The 19,915-nt window shown below is 57.1% G+C and overlaps 1 protein-coding gene across 4 annotated transcripts in view; it reads right to left on the bottom strand.

Moving 5' to 3' along the window:
- The window catches only part of BAIAP2 (BAR/IMD domain containing adaptor protein 2), a 79,716-nt gene that overhangs the window by 39,445 nt on the left and 20,356 nt on the right, over positions 1 to 19,915 (bottom strand). For all 4 annotated transcript variants that reach the window (XM_054458579.2, XM_054458580.2, XM_054458578.2 and 1 more), the window contains exon 3: positions 17,459 to 17,545. In XM_054458579.2, coding sequence (XP_054314554.1) covers positions 17,459 to 17,545 — 87 coding nt within the window. The remainder of the gene's footprint in view (positions 1 to 17,458; positions 17,546 to 19,915) is intronic.

Genomic DNA, 19,915 nt, shown 5'->3' with positions numbered 1-19,915 from the left:
GAAATGTCTCCTGGCAAGCAGAGCCCCGGGGAGCAGAGCAAACTGCGGCGTCTCACCCGCTGCCAGCGCCCTTGACCTTTTGGGAGGTCAAAACGTCAGGGCTCTCTCAAGCATCCTCCACAACCTAGACAGGGCCTCCCTTGATGGAGAGGCGGATCTCAGTGAGCCCCTCCCAGGTGTCCACCTGCCATCTCCTCTCTTCCCCAGGCTAGACCTGGTCCACAGGGAAGATAAAGCAAGAATGAGTTAAGCTGCAGATGGTTAAGCTTAAGATGAGTTAAGCTGCAGATGGTAACAGGGATTGATTCTGGAAGGACTGTGCCTCCCGGCAGGACCTGAGACTCAGCACTCCCCCCAGCCAAGCAGCCAGGCCTCTCAGGCCGTACTCTGGGGAGCCTCTGCCTCGCTGCCCCCTGACCCCAGCAGCAGCTGGCTTCTGCCAAACCTCAGGATTACTAGCAAGAGGGAACACCCGGGTGCAGTCACTTCTGCTTCTCCGCCTTATGCATTTTATTCATCACTACCAAAAAAAAAAAAAAAAAAAAAAATTCCCAGCAGACCCTCAAAAGTATACACAGACCCTGGCAGAACACCTCCGTGCCAGGAGAGAGGTGGCAGTGCCCAGCTGGCCTCATATGGAGCCCGTGGCTGGCCAGTGCAAAGGCTGGGCAGTACTGGCAGCCCCAATGTGCCCATGGAGGGGAGGAGCAGGACTTGAGGCCCACCAAAGGCTGCCACAGTGTTGTAAGTGGCCCCTACCTGGGAGAGAAGGACACAGAGGGAGTGTGGTGATACGCATAGCACTGAAAGGGTTAAAGGCAAGGAGGGCAGGTGGGCGGGTGGAGGTAGGGTCCTCGGAGAGGGTCACTCACGACGCTCTCACAGGAGCTCCCCACAAGGCTAGGGCCACAAGGAGGCAGGCACTGCTCTGACACAGCCACGTCTAGTGAGCAGATGAACGAGAAGGATTAACCGCTCATCCCTGAAGACGGCACAGCAGGCAAGCAGCCCACCGGAAGGGAGCCCACTTGAGGCGACCGCCAAGCTCCTCCCGATCGCTTCACACGATTCAAAGATTGAAGCCGAACCGGGGATGCCCTGGGTGGTCATCTGCTGAGCCCAGGAGACTGGGAGGGCCAGGGAGGCCGAAAGCAGAGGGGAAGGGATGAGGAGGGAGGTGAGGGTGGTCCCGGAAGAGAGAGGGCAGCAAGGAAGTGCCACAAGATGCCCCAGACCCAGCACAGGCACAGACCCGGCCGCCGGCTTGAAATCACAGGCACCAGGAAGTTTCCCCCAATGCCAAATGTGGGCACAGCCGGAATGCAAATGTGGCTGGAAACAGCTCTGTGGGTGAGCTGAGCCGAGGCTGGCTTCACAACCGCATCCAGGGGTTCCCACGAATGGCTCTGGCTCAATACAGTGGGAAGGTGAAGGAGACAGAAAGCACTGTCAGTCATGGCTTTGCCAAGCCCATTCTTCCCTGTGGTTTAGAAAACAGAACTACATTATTCTCTTGCCAGCCCAACCTTTCCAACCTGGAGAGAAGTTGCAGGGATAGTAGAGCAAACACTCATTCACTTCGCCGAGGTTCCCTGGCCGTGCACTTTGCCACAATCGCTTTACCACTCTTTCTGTGATGTACAGGTACACCCACAGGCACTCACACATATCCGTGCATGCACACAGACACACGGGCACTTACGCATCCATGCATGCACACACACAGGCACTCACACATATCCGTGCACGCACACAGACACACGGGCACTCACACATATCCGTGCATGCACACAGACACACGGGCATTTACGCATCCATGCATGCACACACACAGGCACTCACACATATCCGTGCACGCACACAGACACACGGGCATTCACACATATCCGTGCATGCACACAGACACACGGGCACTTACGCATCCATGCATGCACACACACAGGCACTCACACATATCCGTGCACGCACACAGACACACGGGCACTTACGCATCCATGCATGCACACACACAGGCACTCACACATATCCGTGCACGCACACAGACACACGGGCACTTACGCATCCATGCATGCACACACACAGGCACTCACACATATCCGTGCACGCACACAGACACACGGGCACTTACGCATCCATGCATGCACACACACAGGCACTCACACATATCCGTGCATGCACACAGACACACGGGCACTTACGCATCCATGCATGCACACACACAGGCACTCACACATATCCGTGCATGCACACAGACACACGGGCACTTACGCATCCGTGCATGCACACAGACACACGGGCACTTACACATATCCGTGCATGCACACAGACACACGGGCACTTACGCATCCATGCATGCACACACACAGGCACTCACACGCATCTGTGCACGCAGACACAGAGGCACTCAACGCATCCGTGCACGCACACAGACACACGGGCACTCAACGCATCCGTGCACGCACACAGACACACGGGCACTCAACGCATCCGTGTATGCACAGAGACACACAGGCACTCAATGCATCTGTGCACGCAGACACACAGGCACTCACGCATCCGTGCATGCACACACACACGCACTCACACATCTGTGCACGCACACACACAGGCACTCACACGCATCTGTGCATGCAGACACAGAGGCACTCAACACATCCGTGCACGCACACAGACACACGGGCACTCAACGCATCCGTGTACGCACAGAGACACACAGGCACTCAACGCATCCGTGCACGCAGACACACAGGCACTCACGCATCCGTGCACGCACACACACAGGCACTCACGCATCCGTGCACGCACACACACAGGCACTCACGCATCTGTGCACGCACACGCACAGGAAACTCGCACGCATCCGTGCACGTGCACACACACAGGAAACTCGCACGCATCCGTGCACGCAGACACAGGCATCTCGCACGCATCCGTGCACGCACAGACACAGGCATCTCGCACGCATCCGTGCACACACAGACACAGGCATCTCGCACGCATCCGTGCATGCACAGACACAGACATTAACATGTATCCGTGCATGCACACACACTGGCACTCACCTGTATCCATGCATACACACAAACATACACACATCCATGCATGCACACGTATACGTGCACGCAAACACACCGGCACTCACATGTCCCAGTGCACACACACTCACACGTATCCGTGCATGCACACACACCAGCACTCACATGTACCAGTGCACACACACTCACACGTATACGTGCATGCACACACACCGGCACTCACATGTACCAGTGCACGCACACTCACACGTATCCGTGCATACACACTGGCACTCACACGTATCCGTGCACGCACACACACCAGCACTCACATGTACCAGTGCACACACACACGTATCCGTGCATGCACACAGACACACAGGCACCTTTTTTCAGCCCCTTGAGACTCAACTGCAGACATCAGACAATGTGATGCTGCCTCTGTCCCCAATACTCCAGCTGTGTCCTAAGAGCAAGGAGCTTCTCTGCCTCATCATCGCGCCTCCATTCTGACACACAGGAAGGTTACCACAGACGCATCCTCTTCTAATCAACAGCACACACCATGCTCCCGAATGGCCCGACGATGCCATTGACAAGCTCCTTCCTGATCCAGGGTCTCATCAAGGGTCCCGTTGCGTTGGGTTGGCACGTGGCTTTAGTCTCTCTCATTTTACGAAAACAAATCAGCATTCTACCTATTGGAAGACTGCTCCATAAGCACTTGAGACAAATAAGTCATACACGGGCTTAACCGTGAGCAACAAGGAACTGGCGCCTGCCAGCTCCTGGAGGACTCTCACCCTTCCTCTGGGGCGCTGGGCATCTTTAGTCCTTTAACCTAGAAGAGCCCCTCACACTTCAGCTTTCACAACAGTGACATTTTAAAGATTTGTGCCTTTTTTTACTCCAGAAAATACAACGTATTCTTATAGTCTGTGAGTGACAAGAACCTGAGAGAGAGCGTGAATCTCAGAGACAGTGAAAAAGACTGGGGGAGTGGGGAGCCTGGGCCTCAGATGCTCTCATGCTGGGGTTGGAGGCAGATCTGTGCAGACCCTCGTCCTCATCTGTGAGGGCAAACAGCAGCTCAGACCCTGCCCAAGGGTCCCCGAATGCTTGACTCCGAATCCCAAATGGTGCATAAACAGCATTTCATGATGATTTCAGTTAACACTCCGCTTAGTCAGTTAAAAGATCATTTCTACCAAAGCACGGCCCAAGACCAGTTTGGTGACGGCTCCCATGAAGAAGGCTGGAGGCCCTAGCTGAGCACAGGGTGAGGGGAGCAGCACAGCCTCCACCTCCCCACCCCAGCCTGGTGCTCCTACAAACCAAGAGGTCAGAGTATCTGAAAGGCACCCCAGGTGGTAAAAGTTCTAAACTCCTGGGTAACCAAGAGACTGCACAGGAGGCTGGGACCACAGTGGTGGGGAAGGTCCGAGAAGGAGGCTTCGATCTCTGAGGAGCAGGGGTGCTGAGCCCTGGCATGGGGACGCGCCACTGGAGGGTCATGCGAACAGAAGGCCCCACGCCACCTACAAAGAGAGCCTCAACCCACTGGGGCCACCAGGGCCCCAGTGCAGGTACCCTCCACCTGCCACCTGTCTGCTGGCTGGGGGTCGTCCTGGAGGTGACAGGCACCCAATACCCAGGGCTGTGGGAAGGGGCCCCAGGTCAGATGCCATTTTCTCATCAGGGAAGTGTGCATGTTCGTACCCGGCACCCGGGATTAAATCAGTAAGATGCAGGCTCATGACCACAGACAACGAGGTCCGTGAGGCCCATGGGACAGCCCAGCCCCAGAGCAAGGACTGCGGGTGCATTCACCTGCTCAGCAGACAGCCCCACTCTGACACCAATGGCCCCTTCTCATACACCCACCTCCAAGCAGAGGATGCTGGGTGAAGAGGTCAGGAAAAATAAAAGAAAGGCAGAGCCTGCCAGACAGCGTCCGCCCGCCTGTGCTCAGAATGGGAGGAGTGGCCTCTGGGCGCAGGTGTCTGCAAAGGTTGAAGACCCCACGGACTTGGGTCAGCACCAGCCAGAGCTCTCCCAGGAGGGCAGCCTCCTTCTCGGACAGGGGCCAAGAATTCAGGAAATGCCAGGCCAGGGTGTGGACGCGGAGACGGCTGCGAGGCTGTGGCCCAAGTGGGGCCCAGAGCAGATCGTCTGCTCTTGGCACTAAGGTGAAACTGACGAGTGTGGGCGTCAAACAGGGCAGGAGAGTTTTCCACTGGACCCTGAGAAGTGCTCAGGCGGCCACGAGGCACGGACACAGGTACACCGAGGAGAGCCCCTCTTGTTCTCTGATTACATGGGTCAGGCCAGGCTGCGCAGGAGGCGGCGAAGGAGCAGGAGGCTGGAGGGAATCAAGGAACATTGTTATGGACCGAGGTGGAGCCTGCGAAGTCTCCCAATTCTGCCCTGGGGCACTCCAGCCATTTGGGAAAAGGGAGTGGCAGCCCTTGGGCAGGTGGAATGCAGGTGACCGAGCCCACCCTCCCCAAACTTCTGAGGGCTGGAGCCAGCTGGTGAGAGCACGGCAGCCACAGCCCGCAGGGAACCCCAGCCCTACCTGGGCGCTCGAAGGAGGAGCAACAGGACCAGCACCACCACGATGCTGGCCCAGGAGACTGGGAAGGCCGGGGAGGCCGGAAGCAGAGGGGGAGGGGTGGGGATGATCACGGAAGAGATGGAAGAGGCAGCAAGGAAATGGAACAAGATGCCCCAGACTCTGCAGAGGCACAGACCTGCATGCTCCGGTGCCTGTGTGTGCCATGCTGGAGGAGGGGACCGGCCACCCACAAGGCCCTACTTGGCGTAGGAACTGCTCCAATTCTCGACTGCCTCCTGGACAGAGCTCGGATGGCAGAATGTGAGCCAGAACGGCTCGTAGCGGCGCGGGAGAGTGCAGAGAAGGCATCTGACCCTCGCCCTGAGTCTTCCGGGAGCTGGACTTGAGTCCCTCAAACAGAGGCTCAGGGACGTGATGGGCGCTGCTACCGAGCAGTCAGGGTGCTCTTTTTGGCCCGTGGACACTGATAGCACAGAAACACTCGTTTCCTGGGTATTTCTGTTGCTTCCGGATGCACTAGAACTCTTCTCCTTTCTCTGCTAGTGGAAGACGGGCTCTGTGCGAGAGGTCAGCTGCCCCAAGCTGGCTGTGAGCATGCATCACCTTCCAGAGCCTTCTGAAGTAGCTATCCACAACTCTCAATTATCCTGGTGGCTTCTAGAGCCCAAAGGCACCTTGAGAGCTCATCACCACCCACCCGGGCAGGGCTCAAACAGAGCGCACTCATCACGCGGAAGGACAGATGGCCAGGGGGCTGACAGGACATCTTGCTATCAGAGCCCCCACAGGGGCCAGGGGACCAGATCCAGTGCTGACCCAGAGCCCAAGGATGACACCTCGGGGGTGACTCCCAATCCCGCCCCTTCTCTCTGCTGCCCTCCAGCCACCAGCTTCTCCTTGGGAGAAGCAGAGTTCTTCTCCCACCTATAAAAAAGGCAAAAACGGAATGTGGCCAGGGAGTAACCGACGGGAAAAAAATCAATGTCTGTGTTGCCATGGTGATGACGGTAGCTGCTTCCCCACACGCAGTTCTGAAACCAAGCAAGTCCAAAGAGCCACCTTGGTGTCAAGGCTGGGTCAGCATTCAGATCTTGGACAAGGGGGTGGAGGAAGAGCAGAGGCCGAGGCTGCCTTCCGTCACCCACCTCCACTGTCCTGAGCCACCACTCCAACCCACTGGCTCCAGGGATGGGCCCTGGACCAGCAACGCACCATCACACTGGGATCAAGGGCTCTCAGGCCTGCCCGGGCCTCTGGCGCCAAATCCGCTCACACACTCCCAGCGACCCAGGCAGGCGGGGGCTCCAGGGTCAGCGGCCATCCACCCGGGGTGGCTGGAGTGGAGGCTGCAGAGGACCCCTACGTGACACACAGGAGTGGAGATGAGGCTCTGCGGGGGCTGAGCTGACCTGACACCTTCTCCCCACAGGTTGAGCGACCTGGCCAAGCCCAGCTCCCACAGCTGCAGGGGGACAGGCATGCCGGGGCCTTCTCCTGCCCCCGCGTCCACTGGGAACCCCTCTGCAGCAACCCTCCCTGTGCCTCTCTCCTCCCTCCAAAGCACCTTTTGCCTCCTCCTCTGCCCAGTGTCCGCAAGGAGGTTTAAGGTCTGATGGGGCAGAGGGGTTTCTTTCCACATTTCCACCTCCCTTTTGGCCACAGGTGACCAAGGTTGCCTGGCAGAGCACATTCAATGCCCAGCCCGGAGGCTGCCGGACGTCCGCTCCGTGTGGAGAGCAGACCCAGGCCACAGCTTGGAGCAGAGCCTGCTCCTTTCTTCATGGGCAAATTTGCCTTTCAAAACCAACCTCTGGCCGGGCATGGTGGCTCACGCCTGTAATCCCAGCACTTTGGGAGGCCGAGATAGGAGGATCACTTGAGTCCAGGAGTTCGAGACCGGCCTGGGCAATAAAGCAAGATCTTGTCTCTACAAAAAGTTTAAAAAGTATACAGGCACGACAGCACACACCCGTAGTCCTGGCTACTCAGAAGCTGAGGTGGGAGGATCGCTTGAACCCAGGAGGCTGCAATGAGCTATGTATGACTGCGCCACCACACTCCAGCCTGAGTGACAAAGTGAGACTCTGTCTCCAAAAAGGGGGAAAAAACGACAACAACAACAAAAAACCCTCCAATCTTCCTGGGTACAACAAGTGCATCTCCAAAGACCCTGGTCACCTCTGCTGCCTGTTCAGGTCCCCTGGCCGGGCCTCAGAGCCTCTCGCTGAGTGAGACTCCAGCAGCACCTCCGTGGGTGACGCTCGGAGCTACTGATCACCAGCAGGAAACGGCTCAGGATCAAACCACGAGCAGCCAGACCAGGGGCCCACGCTTGGCTGCCACTGCTGCAACACGGCCAATCCAATCAGGACGGCTGCTAATCTCCCCGCAGAGCTCAGCCTGCACCGCAAAGCTGTTGGCAGGCGGGCGGGGCTGGGCCACCCGCAGCCACAGCCAGAGGGGAACAAGGCCCTCCACCCGCCTACCACGAGGCCCCCCCCGCTCCCTTCCCCTGCTCAGGTGCTGGAGGGTCCCCACAGAGTTAAGCAGGAGCACGTGCCTCTGCGAATAGGCGGTGGGGGCCTGAAAGATCCCCACGGGGCGGGAGGCGGGGCCCAGGGCAGTGTCCTTCCCAAGCATCCTGGTGGCTTCTTCAGGTGGCTGTCTCTGGAGCACCCCTGCCCATGTCCTACTGTAGGGAGGGAGGAATAGTGTGGGTGGGGAGGGGAGGTACAGGCAGGTTGGAGCAAGGGGTTGGGCTCTGGAAGGGGAGCCCCCAGGCTGGGCTTGGGCCAGGGGCATCTCGCTTCCCTCATCTGCAGGCGCCGCTGTGCTGGAGGCCCATGACCAACCAGGGACCTCAGTGTCAGGCCCCCTCGGGGATGTAAGGTTGATCTAATGAAGGCCTCCAAATGGTGTCTATCAGGAAGACTTGGCAGCTTACAAGGCGAGGCCCTGCTGTCACAGTCACTGGTCCAAAGGGAGGCTGCAGCCTCCACCTGCAGGAGGAGGCTGGGACACATGGGCCCCTGGGTGCACTGTGCATGGAGCCGCCTGAGCCCAGAGGGGCCGTGACACAGCCTGGCCTCACAGAGAGCAGGAGGCCCTACCAGGTGAGTGACACGAGACGGTGCTTCCAAACCACTTTGGCCAACGGGAGCCACTGGGGACAGCCCCAAAGTCCCCTTGGGGTTCACATGACCAAGGACCTTCCCTTCTGCACAGGCCCCCACGTTTCAGAGATGCAGAGATGCCGCACACACGGAGGGAGCCACTCAGTGCCTCTAAGAGAGAGGCTGACACCTGAGGGGACAGGAGGGGCACCTGACCCGTGGGGGCCCCAGGCCCCAGTGTTCCCAGGCGGGCATTCAGAACACCTGCCTCACTCTGGGCAACGAGGTGTGCACTGCAGCCAACAGCTATGGGAAGTTTCCAGGCCACACCTTAATTCAGTGACTCAGTGAATCCAGCCCACAGTTTTAGGCAGGGACAATGCCGCCTGCCAGCTAACATCCTCATTCTGAGGCTGGCCCAACAGGGAGCTCCTGCCACTCTCCCGGGCACCTGGGGATGCCGGGCAGCTGGCAGAGCACAGGCCCAGTGCGCCCAGCAGGTACACACATGCCCTGTGATCACAAACAAGCATGCTGTGGGCACCAGCGGGTACACAGCGGCCTCTTCAAAGGACAAAACACACCAGAGGCCTCCAGAGATGGGCAAGGGCTGAGCAAAACAGCCTGGCTCAGGTGTTCCGTGGCAGGGCCACGGAGCAGTCGGACAAGAAACACAACAGGCTCAGGGCCCCAGACAGACAGGCTGGACATGCGGGTCTGACCACACAAGACAGAGGCAGGCTGGACATGCGGGTCTGACCACACAAAGGAAGTGCAGTGTTCTCTCCCGGGGAGGGCTGTAGCCCCGCTCACTGCAATGACAGCCCCTCTCACTGAAGACAGGGCACCGTCCTCAAGAGCAGACAACTCTCTACAGGGTGATTCGACCTTAGCCTCCCTGCAAAGCCAGGCCAAAGGGCAGCTACGTGACCCTCTTTTCATACAGACGGTTCTGGCACACAGTGCTAGAGCCACCTGCCCAGGTGTACACGCTGTACCAGGACCCTAGGTCACTGGGACTTTGGCCTGCTCCTCCCATCTGCCTCCCCCGTTGGCCAGCATAGACCCAGGCTCAGCCCAGCTCTGTGCGCCCCAGCCTCGGGTGGGGGAGCGAGAGGGCCTGGGCCATAGGCGGCTGTCAGCAGCAAGGGGGTGGAGGGGTGTGCTCAGGAGTGCAGTCACGGGGCACTGCAAACCACAGCTGTCGGTGAGGCAGATTGGACAGCTGTCCTCCACCCGCAGAAAGAACCAGTGCCACGTCCACCCAGGCACCCCCACGGCCCAGCGGCATGGCGAGCACCTGCCCTGCCCTCCGCCCTTGGGTCTCCACACCAGCCCCTGGTGGTGCCAGCCACCAGGAAGGTGCCTGAAACAGAGGAGGAGGAGCCACTCACACATCTTAGGAAATTCTCCAGATTCCCGAGGCTCTCAGCTCAGGACCCTGGGCCCCTGCAGGGGGCCGGGACGCACACAGCACTGCTTCTGTGACCAGGCTGGGCCCGCCCTCCCTCGGGTCACCTGCCAGGCTTGCTCCTGGGCCCCAGGGACACTGAGTGTCTGCACATGCCAGGACTGGCCTACAGGACTCAGATCCAGCCGGCCACTCCAATCTCCCCAAGCTGCCAGTCAACCCAAGCACAAAGCCCAAGAGGATGAGGAGCAGACGCCCCGGGGAAAAGTCTAACCCAGGCACTGGGTCAGGGGCTGTGAGAGCGGTGGATGTGCCCCGGAATCACGCCTGCCGGAGCTGGAAAGGAGAAGCACCATGGCGGAGATTGGAAAACCAGTCAGCCAGCAGACATCCAAGTGTGGGTGGCTGCCGGCTAGGGGATTAGAAGGGCTGTGAGAAGCTTCCGGAACTTGGAGCTGCCACTCCATTCCCTGACTAAGCACTTGCCATATCAAAGCAAAGCCCTGAGAGTTAACTGCAGAAACTCTTTCACTGCAGGGAAAAAACAACCTCTGACTGAAGACGTGAGGCCCTTCCCTCTGTGAGGTCTGCAGGCCACAAAGCCCAAGGCTGCCTCCCCAGCTGTGAGCCAGGCGGCTAGAGCTGCAGGTACAGAAAGACCCACAGCACCAAAGGCCGGCTCTGACCCAGCCACTCCTCATTCCAGGAGAGGGAACAAAGGGGCAGCCCCAGCTGCTCATTTAAAGCAAAAAAAGACTCTCTGGGCTTTCACCCCTGGGCCAGGCTCTGGTTCAGAAGCATGAAAGCTCACGCAGGCCAAGGCTGGCTCCCAGCTCCGGAGACCTGGGGCTCACTTGGAGCAGCACGCTTGGCTACAGTGAGGGGGTGCTGCCAGGACCCTCACTCTTCCCAGGAAGAACAGAGCTCAGGGCTCTGCAGGGAAAGGGGGAGCAGGCAGCATCATCCACAGCGATTAGCCGGGAGTCAGTGCAGCCGAATCCTCTTCATCCTGACAGGGCTGAAGACAGGACCTCCCCGTGAGGGCTACATAGCCCGAGGCCACCTCCCTGGCTGTGGGCGCTACAGGGCCAGAGCTGCGGGTACAGAGAGACCCACAGGACTAAAGGCAGACTGCCCTGTGAGTAGAGCAGGTGCCACATGGGAAAGAAAAGGTGGGAAGAATGAAAGTGGGGAAGGAATGAGAAGAGGAGGAAGGAGGGTAACCAGAGTTGGCATCACTGCTTGCCTGGCAACCCTGGCCTCATACGGCCACAAGACCACACCCAGAGGGGCCCGGGTGGGAGGCCAGCAGAGAGAGGACAGGCTGGGGCCCTGCTCGGCTGGGTGTCAGGACCAAATCACTGAAAACCACCTCCCGGCCAAGTAAGGGCTGGTCTGAGCTGAGCACCTCCACCCCAGCACAGACCAGGGCTCTGCCTCCCCAGGAGGGGCTCCACCCACGGAGAGCCTGGCCCATTCCCAGACAGCAGGGACAGCACCTTCCATCCTCCCATCCTGGGGCAGCAAGGACAGTTGGAGGAGAAGGTGACCAGAAATGAGCAACATCCCCGGGGCTGACGAGGAAGAACAGGAAACAAACTCAACACCCAACCAAACGAACCAAAAATAAGACTGTTCAGGGCCAGAGCAAGCCACCTCATGATAATAGGGCTCAGCTCAGGAAGGCACACCCACACACGCGCTTAATAACACAGCCTGCAAACACAGAAAGCAAAAACTCCCAGAGCAACTGCTGAGCCCCCGGCCTGGTGAGTGAGACGAACGCCTCCTTCACTTACTGCCCAAGTGGCTGCAGCACAACCCCACGGGGCCTTGCAGAATTCATCCCGCAGGAGAGCTCAGCCTCGAGGCCCCTCGGGCCTTGAGCTCATCTAGAAAAACTCACCAGGGGTAACTCAACTGCTCACCGAGGAGGACAGAGAAACTGTTACACGTTTATGGAATATTCTACAGCAGTGAAAATGAATGTATCTGCGTGTGGCAAGAACACAGATGGACCCTAAGACACAGTGAGAAAGGCCGGTTGCACAAATCCATCTTCCTATGGCACCAAGCCTGGAATCTCTACAAGGCCCTGGGCTCCTCAAAGCCCTGCCTCCCCTCCCAGCCTCACCCCCTCATACGCTCCAGACCTTTCACATTTCTGCAAAAGCCTCTTGTTTCTGTCCACCTCACATCTTTGGACACACCCTTTGCCCCTCTCCTTCACCCCTCCTCTTAACCCCTGCAGTCCTCCTCGCTCAGGTCCCCACTCCTGTGGCCCCTAGAGGCTGCACACCACTCTTAATCATGGGGTGACGCTGTTCACGAGCCTCTCAGGACCTGCCACCACAGGAACGATATCGTCAGGAAATTCGTAACACCCCAGCACAAACATCTCCAGAGCTTGCGGGGGCGCGGGGGGGAAGTAACACTCACATAAAATCAGCACCAAGATGGCCCTGAACACAGCAGCGGTGGGAGCTGGAAGAGAACGGTGTGAGGCCCTCAGACTCTGAACACAGAGCATCTTCCACCTGCAAACTCCAAACCAGCTAAGCCACCAGCGCCAGGCAGAGACAATGGCAGACACACACTGGCTCAAACACATTCCCCGTTCACCCACTCAAAAAAGGAAAGAAAAAGACAATTCCCCGAATGGTGAGAGTAATACAGGAACAGTAAAGACACAGGACCCAGAAAACATGGGGCTCTGCCCCGGGAGAAGGAGAAGCTGCCTCTGCACGGCTGAGCAGCCCACGAGGGAGCAGGGAGGCTCCAAAAGGAGAAGAAACAGAGACTGACCTCCCAGCCAACAGCAAAGCCAGTGCAAGGGTGCGGCTGAGGCTTTGGGGAGAAATTTGTGACGGCGCGTTGAAAACGAAGCGAACCAAGAAGCGAGGCCATTATTAACTCCAGAAAAGCAAAGGCGTCATAATAAATATCACAGAGTCATAACAAAAATCCATGAACTATAATACCAAAAAAACTGTAATACCAAAAAAAAAAATCAGTCCATTGAACTTCATTAAAATTAAGTATTTTTGTTCTGAAAACACTATTACAGATCTGGGTGCGGTGGCTCACGCCTGTAATCCCAGCACTTTGGGAGGCCGAGGCAGGCAGATCACTTGAGGGCAGGAGTTTGAGAGCAGCCTAGGCAACATGGTGAAACCCCATCTCTACTAAAAATACAAAAATACAAAAATTAGGCGGGTGTGGTGGCCGGTGCCTGTAATGCCAGCTACTTGGGAGGCTGAGGCAGGAGAATCGCATGAACCTGGGAGGTGAAGGTTGCAGGGAGCTGAGATTGCACCCCTGCACTCCAGCCTGGGTGACAGAGTGAGATTCGGTCTCAAAAAAAAAAAAACGAAAACCACTATTACAAAGAGGAAAGGCCCACCAGACTGGAAGCAAATATGTGCAAAATAGATTCCTAGCAAGGGACTTCCATCTAGAGTATACAGAGGACTCAAGTTATAAGACAAAAGACAAGTGAAACAAAGGGGGAAGATTCGAACACACACTTCACCAAGAGAGATCAGTGGCGAACAAAAACACAAAAAGACGCTCTACAACATCAGTTAATTAAGGAAATGCAAATTTGGGAATGCCCCAAGCTAAAAACACCCAGGTGTCCATCAACAGATGAGGGTACGGCCAAACTGTGGCACCTTCGCACAACAGGACCCTGCGAGCGATGAAATGCAACAAATTCCTGACGCGCGCAGCAGGAAGGCAGCTCAGAATAACCACGCACACCCGAGGAAGCTGGACAAAAAAAGAAGACACGCCGTATGGTTCCATGTATGTAAAACTCCAGCAAACGCATGCTAAATTACAGTGACAGAAAGCGGATCAGTGGTTGCCTGGAGATGGGGAGGGAGGGCCTGAGGACTCTGTGAGACGGACAAGTTCTCCGTTGTGATTGTGGCCACAGCTTCACAGGTGGACACACGTGAAAACTCATCACGCTGGACACTCAGACACCTCAATGAAGTTGTACAAACAGTCATCATAATACACCGTCTGCCTTAGCCATGAAAAGAACTGATATCATCAGATAACACTGTACATGAGTTTAAACAAATATTGTGATAATTATACTGGGTGGAGCAAGTGACAGCATAAAAAGGCTAAGTCCACATCTTCCGTAATAAGAATCCTTTCGATGATGTCTAAACTTTTTTTTTTTTTTTTGGGACGGAGTCTCGCTCTGTCTCCCAGGCTGGAGCACAATGGCACGATCTCGGCTCACTGCAACCTCCGCCTCCCAGGTTCAAGCAATTCTCCTGTCTCAGCCTCCCTAGTAGCTGGGATTACAGGCGCGTGCCATCACGCCCAGCTAATTTTTTGTATTTTAGTAGAGATGGGGGTTTCACCATGTTGCCCAGGCTGGTCTCGAACTCCTGAGCTCAGGCAATCCACCTGCCTCAGCCTCCCAAAGTGCTAGGATTACAGGCGTGAGCCCCCGCACCTGGCCGGCCCTGTTGGAGGAGAAAGAGGAGGAGGAGGAATGGCATAAACCTGCCCTCTTAGACATGCAGCCGAGGGAGCCGCCTCTGCACAGTGGGACCTGGCCACACTAGGAGGGTGGGAAGTGGCTGACTTTGTTTTAAACAAGGATGTGTTGCTTTCATAAAAACTCAACTCCCAGCCATCTGACCCGGCAATTCCAGTTTCGGTGCGTGCCCAGGAGAGATGAAAACAGGCTCACAGCTGCCGGAAGGTGACGGCAACCCCAGATAAATGAAATGGGTCCGCCCATGCAATGGGTCATCGTTCAGCCACAAACAGGAATGAGGCCCTGACACGGGCTATAGCACAGATGGATGGTAAACACCTGCTCAGAGAAAAGGGTCAGACACAGAAGGTCACACACCGTATGACTCCATTTTTATGAAATGTCCAGAATGGGCCCGTCCAGAGAGACAGACACAGTGGCGTGGCTGCCAGGCGCTGGGAGCGTGGGGATGAGGAAGGGACTGCTTAATGGGTACGGGGTTTCTTTTTGGGGTGCTAAAAACGCTTTGGGGTGATAAAAATGCTTTGGAGGTAGATGGGGCAATGGTTGCACACTGTAAATACACTAAGCCACAGAACTGTACACTCTAATGGGGTAACTGTATGGCATGTGAACTCTGTCAATTAAGCTGTTACCAGGAAGAAAACCTGACTCCCAGAGCAAGGCTGGCATGTGGCTGCAGACGCACACAGTGGGGCTCCACGCTCCAGGAGGAGCCTGGGGAGAGATTCCAAAAGGCCACAGGTAAACAGACACTCCCTGATCCAAGTAAGAGCTCTCACGTCTCCCTCTCTCCTGAAGCTTCCCTCCTCCTCCTCGTGCCCATGTGGGCTCAGTGCCTTCTTGCACCAGGGATTCTGCCAACAGGAAGTTCTGGAACCCACCGGTTTCGGACCCACCCACCCCTCACTGTGGGCCACAAGAGCCTGGAGTTCCCCACGGGCAGACCCCCATGTGACCAAGGGGCGAAGGCACCTGGTCCTCTAGCTCATCTCCTCAACACCTGGCTAATTATGGTAAGACAATGCCTCTTTCAGCCAGGCGTGGTGGCTCACGCCTATAATCCCAGCAGTCTAGGAGGCTGAGGTGGGAAGATCACTTGAGCCCAGGAGCTCGCGACCAGCCTGGGCAACATAGTAAGACCTTATCTCTACAAAAAATTAAAAATAAAAAATCACCTGGGCATGGTGGCGCACGCCTGTGGTCCCAGCTACTAGGGAGGCTGAGGCAGGAGGATCACTTGAGCCCATGAGTTCAAGGCCACAGTGAGCCACAATAGTTCTACTGCATTCCAGCCTGGGCAACAGAGCAAGACGCTGTCTCTAATGAAAAAGAAAATGACCCTTTCACAGACACCCACTGCTTCTGCCCTTCTAACCCTGAAGACCTGGGCCAGGGCCCAGGAGCTCCAGGGCAGGCTGCTGTTGGTTGCACTGGAGTCTCGGCCTCCATCACCCTAACACCACGCATCTCACACCTCATCCTCCAGCCTGAGTCTGTGGAGGCCCGGGGACCCCGCCCAGAGTGCCTCCTCTTCTCCTCCCAGTCTGCCAGCACAGCGGTGCCTCAAGAAACTTCAGCCGCCCAGGAATCACCAGACCTGCAGCAAACACCCCAGCGGGCCTGCCCAAGGCAACAGCATGTGGGGGTGGGGGGGTGGGCTCCGATGAGGGTCCACAGGGGGCTGCGAAGCGTGGCCAGCAGGTCTGCCCCCCGGCGCAGGACGTCGTGAGTGAAATGGAGAGAACGGAGCCTGGACACGCAAAGCTGGGTTCCTGGGGTCCCAGCCCCAGAGCCTCACCATTAGGGAGACGGAGCCTCTTCTGGGAGCTGGAAGTGACACAGGGCAACCCAGGACCCCCCCAACCCACTACCTGCCGACTCAGCCAGGGCCTCTGTCAGTCAAGGGGGCTATCAGTCCCTGAGAAGAAAAGTAGAAAGAAGGGACCAGGGCCAGTCACACTGACTCTTCCCCATCCGAGGGTCTCCAGACCTGCAGACCACCTCCCAGATCAGCGGCCATGGGGAGACGGTCAAGAGCGAGCACGACCTGTCCTCCGTGACCAGAGGGAAGAGGAATCCAAGTGGTTTCTCCAGCGACTCAGGCTTCCTTGTGCGTCAAGGGCCGCTTTGCCGGCCACAGCCCGCTCTGGGAGCAGCAAGTGAGTACAGGCACAGCCGGCCCGGGGTCTCCCAGGTGGGCAGAGGAAACCTCAGCACCACCCTGCTAGGTGAGGGGACTGTGGAAGCATGGACTCCGTCTAAACCACGCCTGCAGCACCACCACGCGGGCCCTGAATTTCCAGGTTTCACCCTGTGTCCCTTGACATAGACGTCATAGGAGCAATCACAGAAAATTTGCTAAACATAGACAAAGCAACAATAATATAACCTGCCTGCCAGGAAATCCACCTGCTCACGCTGCTGGGGTGTCTTCCTCAGGGCCACACCACACGTGGGCCTGCATCCTTTTTCACTCATTTTAATACCAGGAATGAATTCCCACGCCATCTAATCCCATCATCCAAGCACACAGACCCCCATGTCAGCCGCTCCAATTTGCGGGGAACACCAGGAACACCTTTAAACGTGGGTTTGCCTGCTGTCCTCACCACAGGCTGCACGCCTCAGGGGACGGGGACCCACTGCCCACTTTCAGCAGGGTGTGCCCCTCAAGGCAACTCCCAGGGTGACTGTCATTAAAATATTTTCCTATTTGACAGGCAAAACCTGATCCCAAATCAAAAAGCGGCTGGACACAGGACAGGGCCCCAGAGCTGCCTGAAGGCATCAGGCGACTGGCAGGCGGGGTCTCACCGAGTTCTTTGGAGCCCTGGCTCTCGCTGGCCAGCTCCCCCATCTTCACCAGGGCGTCAAAGTAGCCTTTGGCTGCATACGTCACACCTGAGAGAGAAGAAAAGGGAACGGTTATTTCCTCCACGAGGGACAGACAAGACCCCCAGCAAAAACACGGCAGTCTTGGCACGCACAGGCCAACCCTGTCTCCTGCCCAGACAAGCTGGGAGAATACTCGACTTGCTGTGATTTCTGGGTTGGACAGAACCCATCTCTTGTTGATCTTCTTGTTTCACCCCAATCATGACAGCTCCCTTGACTGGTAAGAACACAGCGTACCAGTTGAGGTCCTGAGCTATTCAAGTCAAATTGCAGAGTGCTGATCCCTATCACGTGCTACCAGGCAGGGCCGGGGGGAGGGAGTGTTGTACTAACTGTACTTCATGAGACAAAGAACCAACCCTGGGCAAGGAAACTGCAGAGCTGGGCAGTAGGAAGCCATTTCCCCACAGATCCCCAGGCTGAGCCTGGAGTGGGAGAACTATTTCCCATCGCTTCACAGTCTCAGACCAGGACGCCCGTCACAGCTGATCAAAGGAGGCTAAAGGCATCACTTGGTATTGCTGCCGCCTGAGGGGCCTCCCAGCATCTCAGAGGCAGAGTCTGATCTAATCAGAAGTGGGTGTGAAGGGCTCCGGGCCTGCTGAACTCCTCCACAGCCACAGGGGTGGAGCAGGCTCCTGGAAGAGCCCGGGCTTCCTCCTCAGGGACTCCAGGGAGTGCCTGGCAAACTCCTCCACCTGACAGGGAGCCCCGCCCTGACCTCCAGGCTGCAGAAAGGGCGGGGCAGGGCCCTGGAGAGCAGCGTAATTACAATTTCTAATCCGTTTTCTATAGAACCCACTTAGGGGCCTATAACTGGGCACTTTATCAAATTTTATTTATATACTTTTCAATTAAGCACACAATTTGTTCTGCGGCACAAGACCACGTCCGCAGAGGAATGAAGGCCTGTGCCTGGGAGGGGTGGGCTGCCTCAAAGAAAAGAAAAACGCAACAGCAGAAGTGTGACTCCAGGGCAGCTGGCTGCGGCTAAGGTGGCGGTGCTGCCTGGACTGCCGAGCTCATTCCTGCGAGGCCAACGAGAAAAACAGGAGGAGGAAGTAAAGCTCCAAGTCTCCGCACTCAGCCCGGCTGCCCTCATGAGGAACCAAACAGGAGCGGAAAGGCCCGGAAGGAACCCGCGCCTTGGTGGCATCAAAGGGCTGAAGTGCCTGCTCACCCAGAGGAGGGGAACACAGGCCCCGGCCCCCACCACAACCCACTGAAAGCGGCATCCACACCACTTCCCTGTGTGCGGACGACGGGGAAGAAACCCACGCCTCGGAGAGCCACGTGAGGGCTACGAAAGACTCTACCGTAGATGAGGTCACCAAGTGTCCTACAGACGAGTGGCTCTGGAAAAAGGAAGCCATCGTCAGTCTGCAATGTGCAAGACCAGCCCCCATCTCCAGGGGTGGGATCATCTGGACTCTGAATTCCCATTGTAATGCCCAAGATTCAGACCCGGCTGGGAAGAGATGAACAACTGGTCTCATTCACAGGGCACGGAACTTAGCTGGGCCCGGAGAATCTGGACATCGTGTGCTGTGCCTGGAGATCATGGGGTCACCACGGTTGGAAGCCCTCTGCACCCACCTCGAGCTGGGCCTCAGCCTTCCTACTCTGATTCGGGAGCCTCTCTCCAGTGTCAACATTTCAGGCCAGAGGCAAAGGCAGCTCTCCCTGGACCCCCATGAAGCTGCCCAACAACCGGGGTGCACCATAGGGAAGCAAACCAGGTGCAACTTCCACCAGGAGGCCACGCCGACCCTCAGAGCGGCCACAGGCTCTGCTGCCAACTTCCACTACACCTCATCCAAGAGGCTCCTGGCTGGGGGACGGGGGTCACTGCCACAGCCCAAGTATCTCCACTGTCATTAAAACCCTGCAGACGGCCGGGCGCGGTGGCTCACGCCTGTAATCCCAGCACTTTAGGAGACTGAGGCGGTCGGATCATGAGGTCAGGAGATTGAGACCATCCTGGCTAACACGGTGAAACCCCATCTCTACTAAAAATACAAAAAATTAGCCGGGCGTGGTGGCAGGCGCCTGTAGTTCCAGCTATTCGGGAGGCTGAGGCAGGAGAATGGCATGAATCCGGGAGGCAGAGCTTGCAGGGAGCCGAAATAGCGCCACTGCACTCCAGCCTGGGCGACAGAGTGATACTCCGTCTCAAAAAAAAAAAAAAAAAAAAAAAAAAAAACCACCCTGTAGACTTTCGCTGGAGGAAGGACAGCTCTTTAAGACAATTTTGACGAGCAGGTCCCTCGGGTGCAACCCCGGGCCCAGGGATGTAGAGGAGGAGCAGGGTGGAGAGAAACAAGGCTGCTCCTGGGGCAGCCCTGGGGGCCCCTGCAGGGTGCCGGGTGCAAACAG

The sequence above is a fragment of the Pongo pygmaeus genome, chromosome 19 (genome assembly GCF_028885625.2).
Source record: "Pongo pygmaeus isolate AG05252 chromosome 19, NHGRI_mPonPyg2-v2.0_pri, whole genome shotgun sequence".
NCBI lineage: Eukaryota > Metazoa > Chordata > Mammalia > Primates > Hominidae > Pongo > Pongo pygmaeus.
The sequence above is the reverse complement of the archived record's forward strand: the minus strand, read 5'-3'. Positions and strand labels throughout refer to the sequence as shown.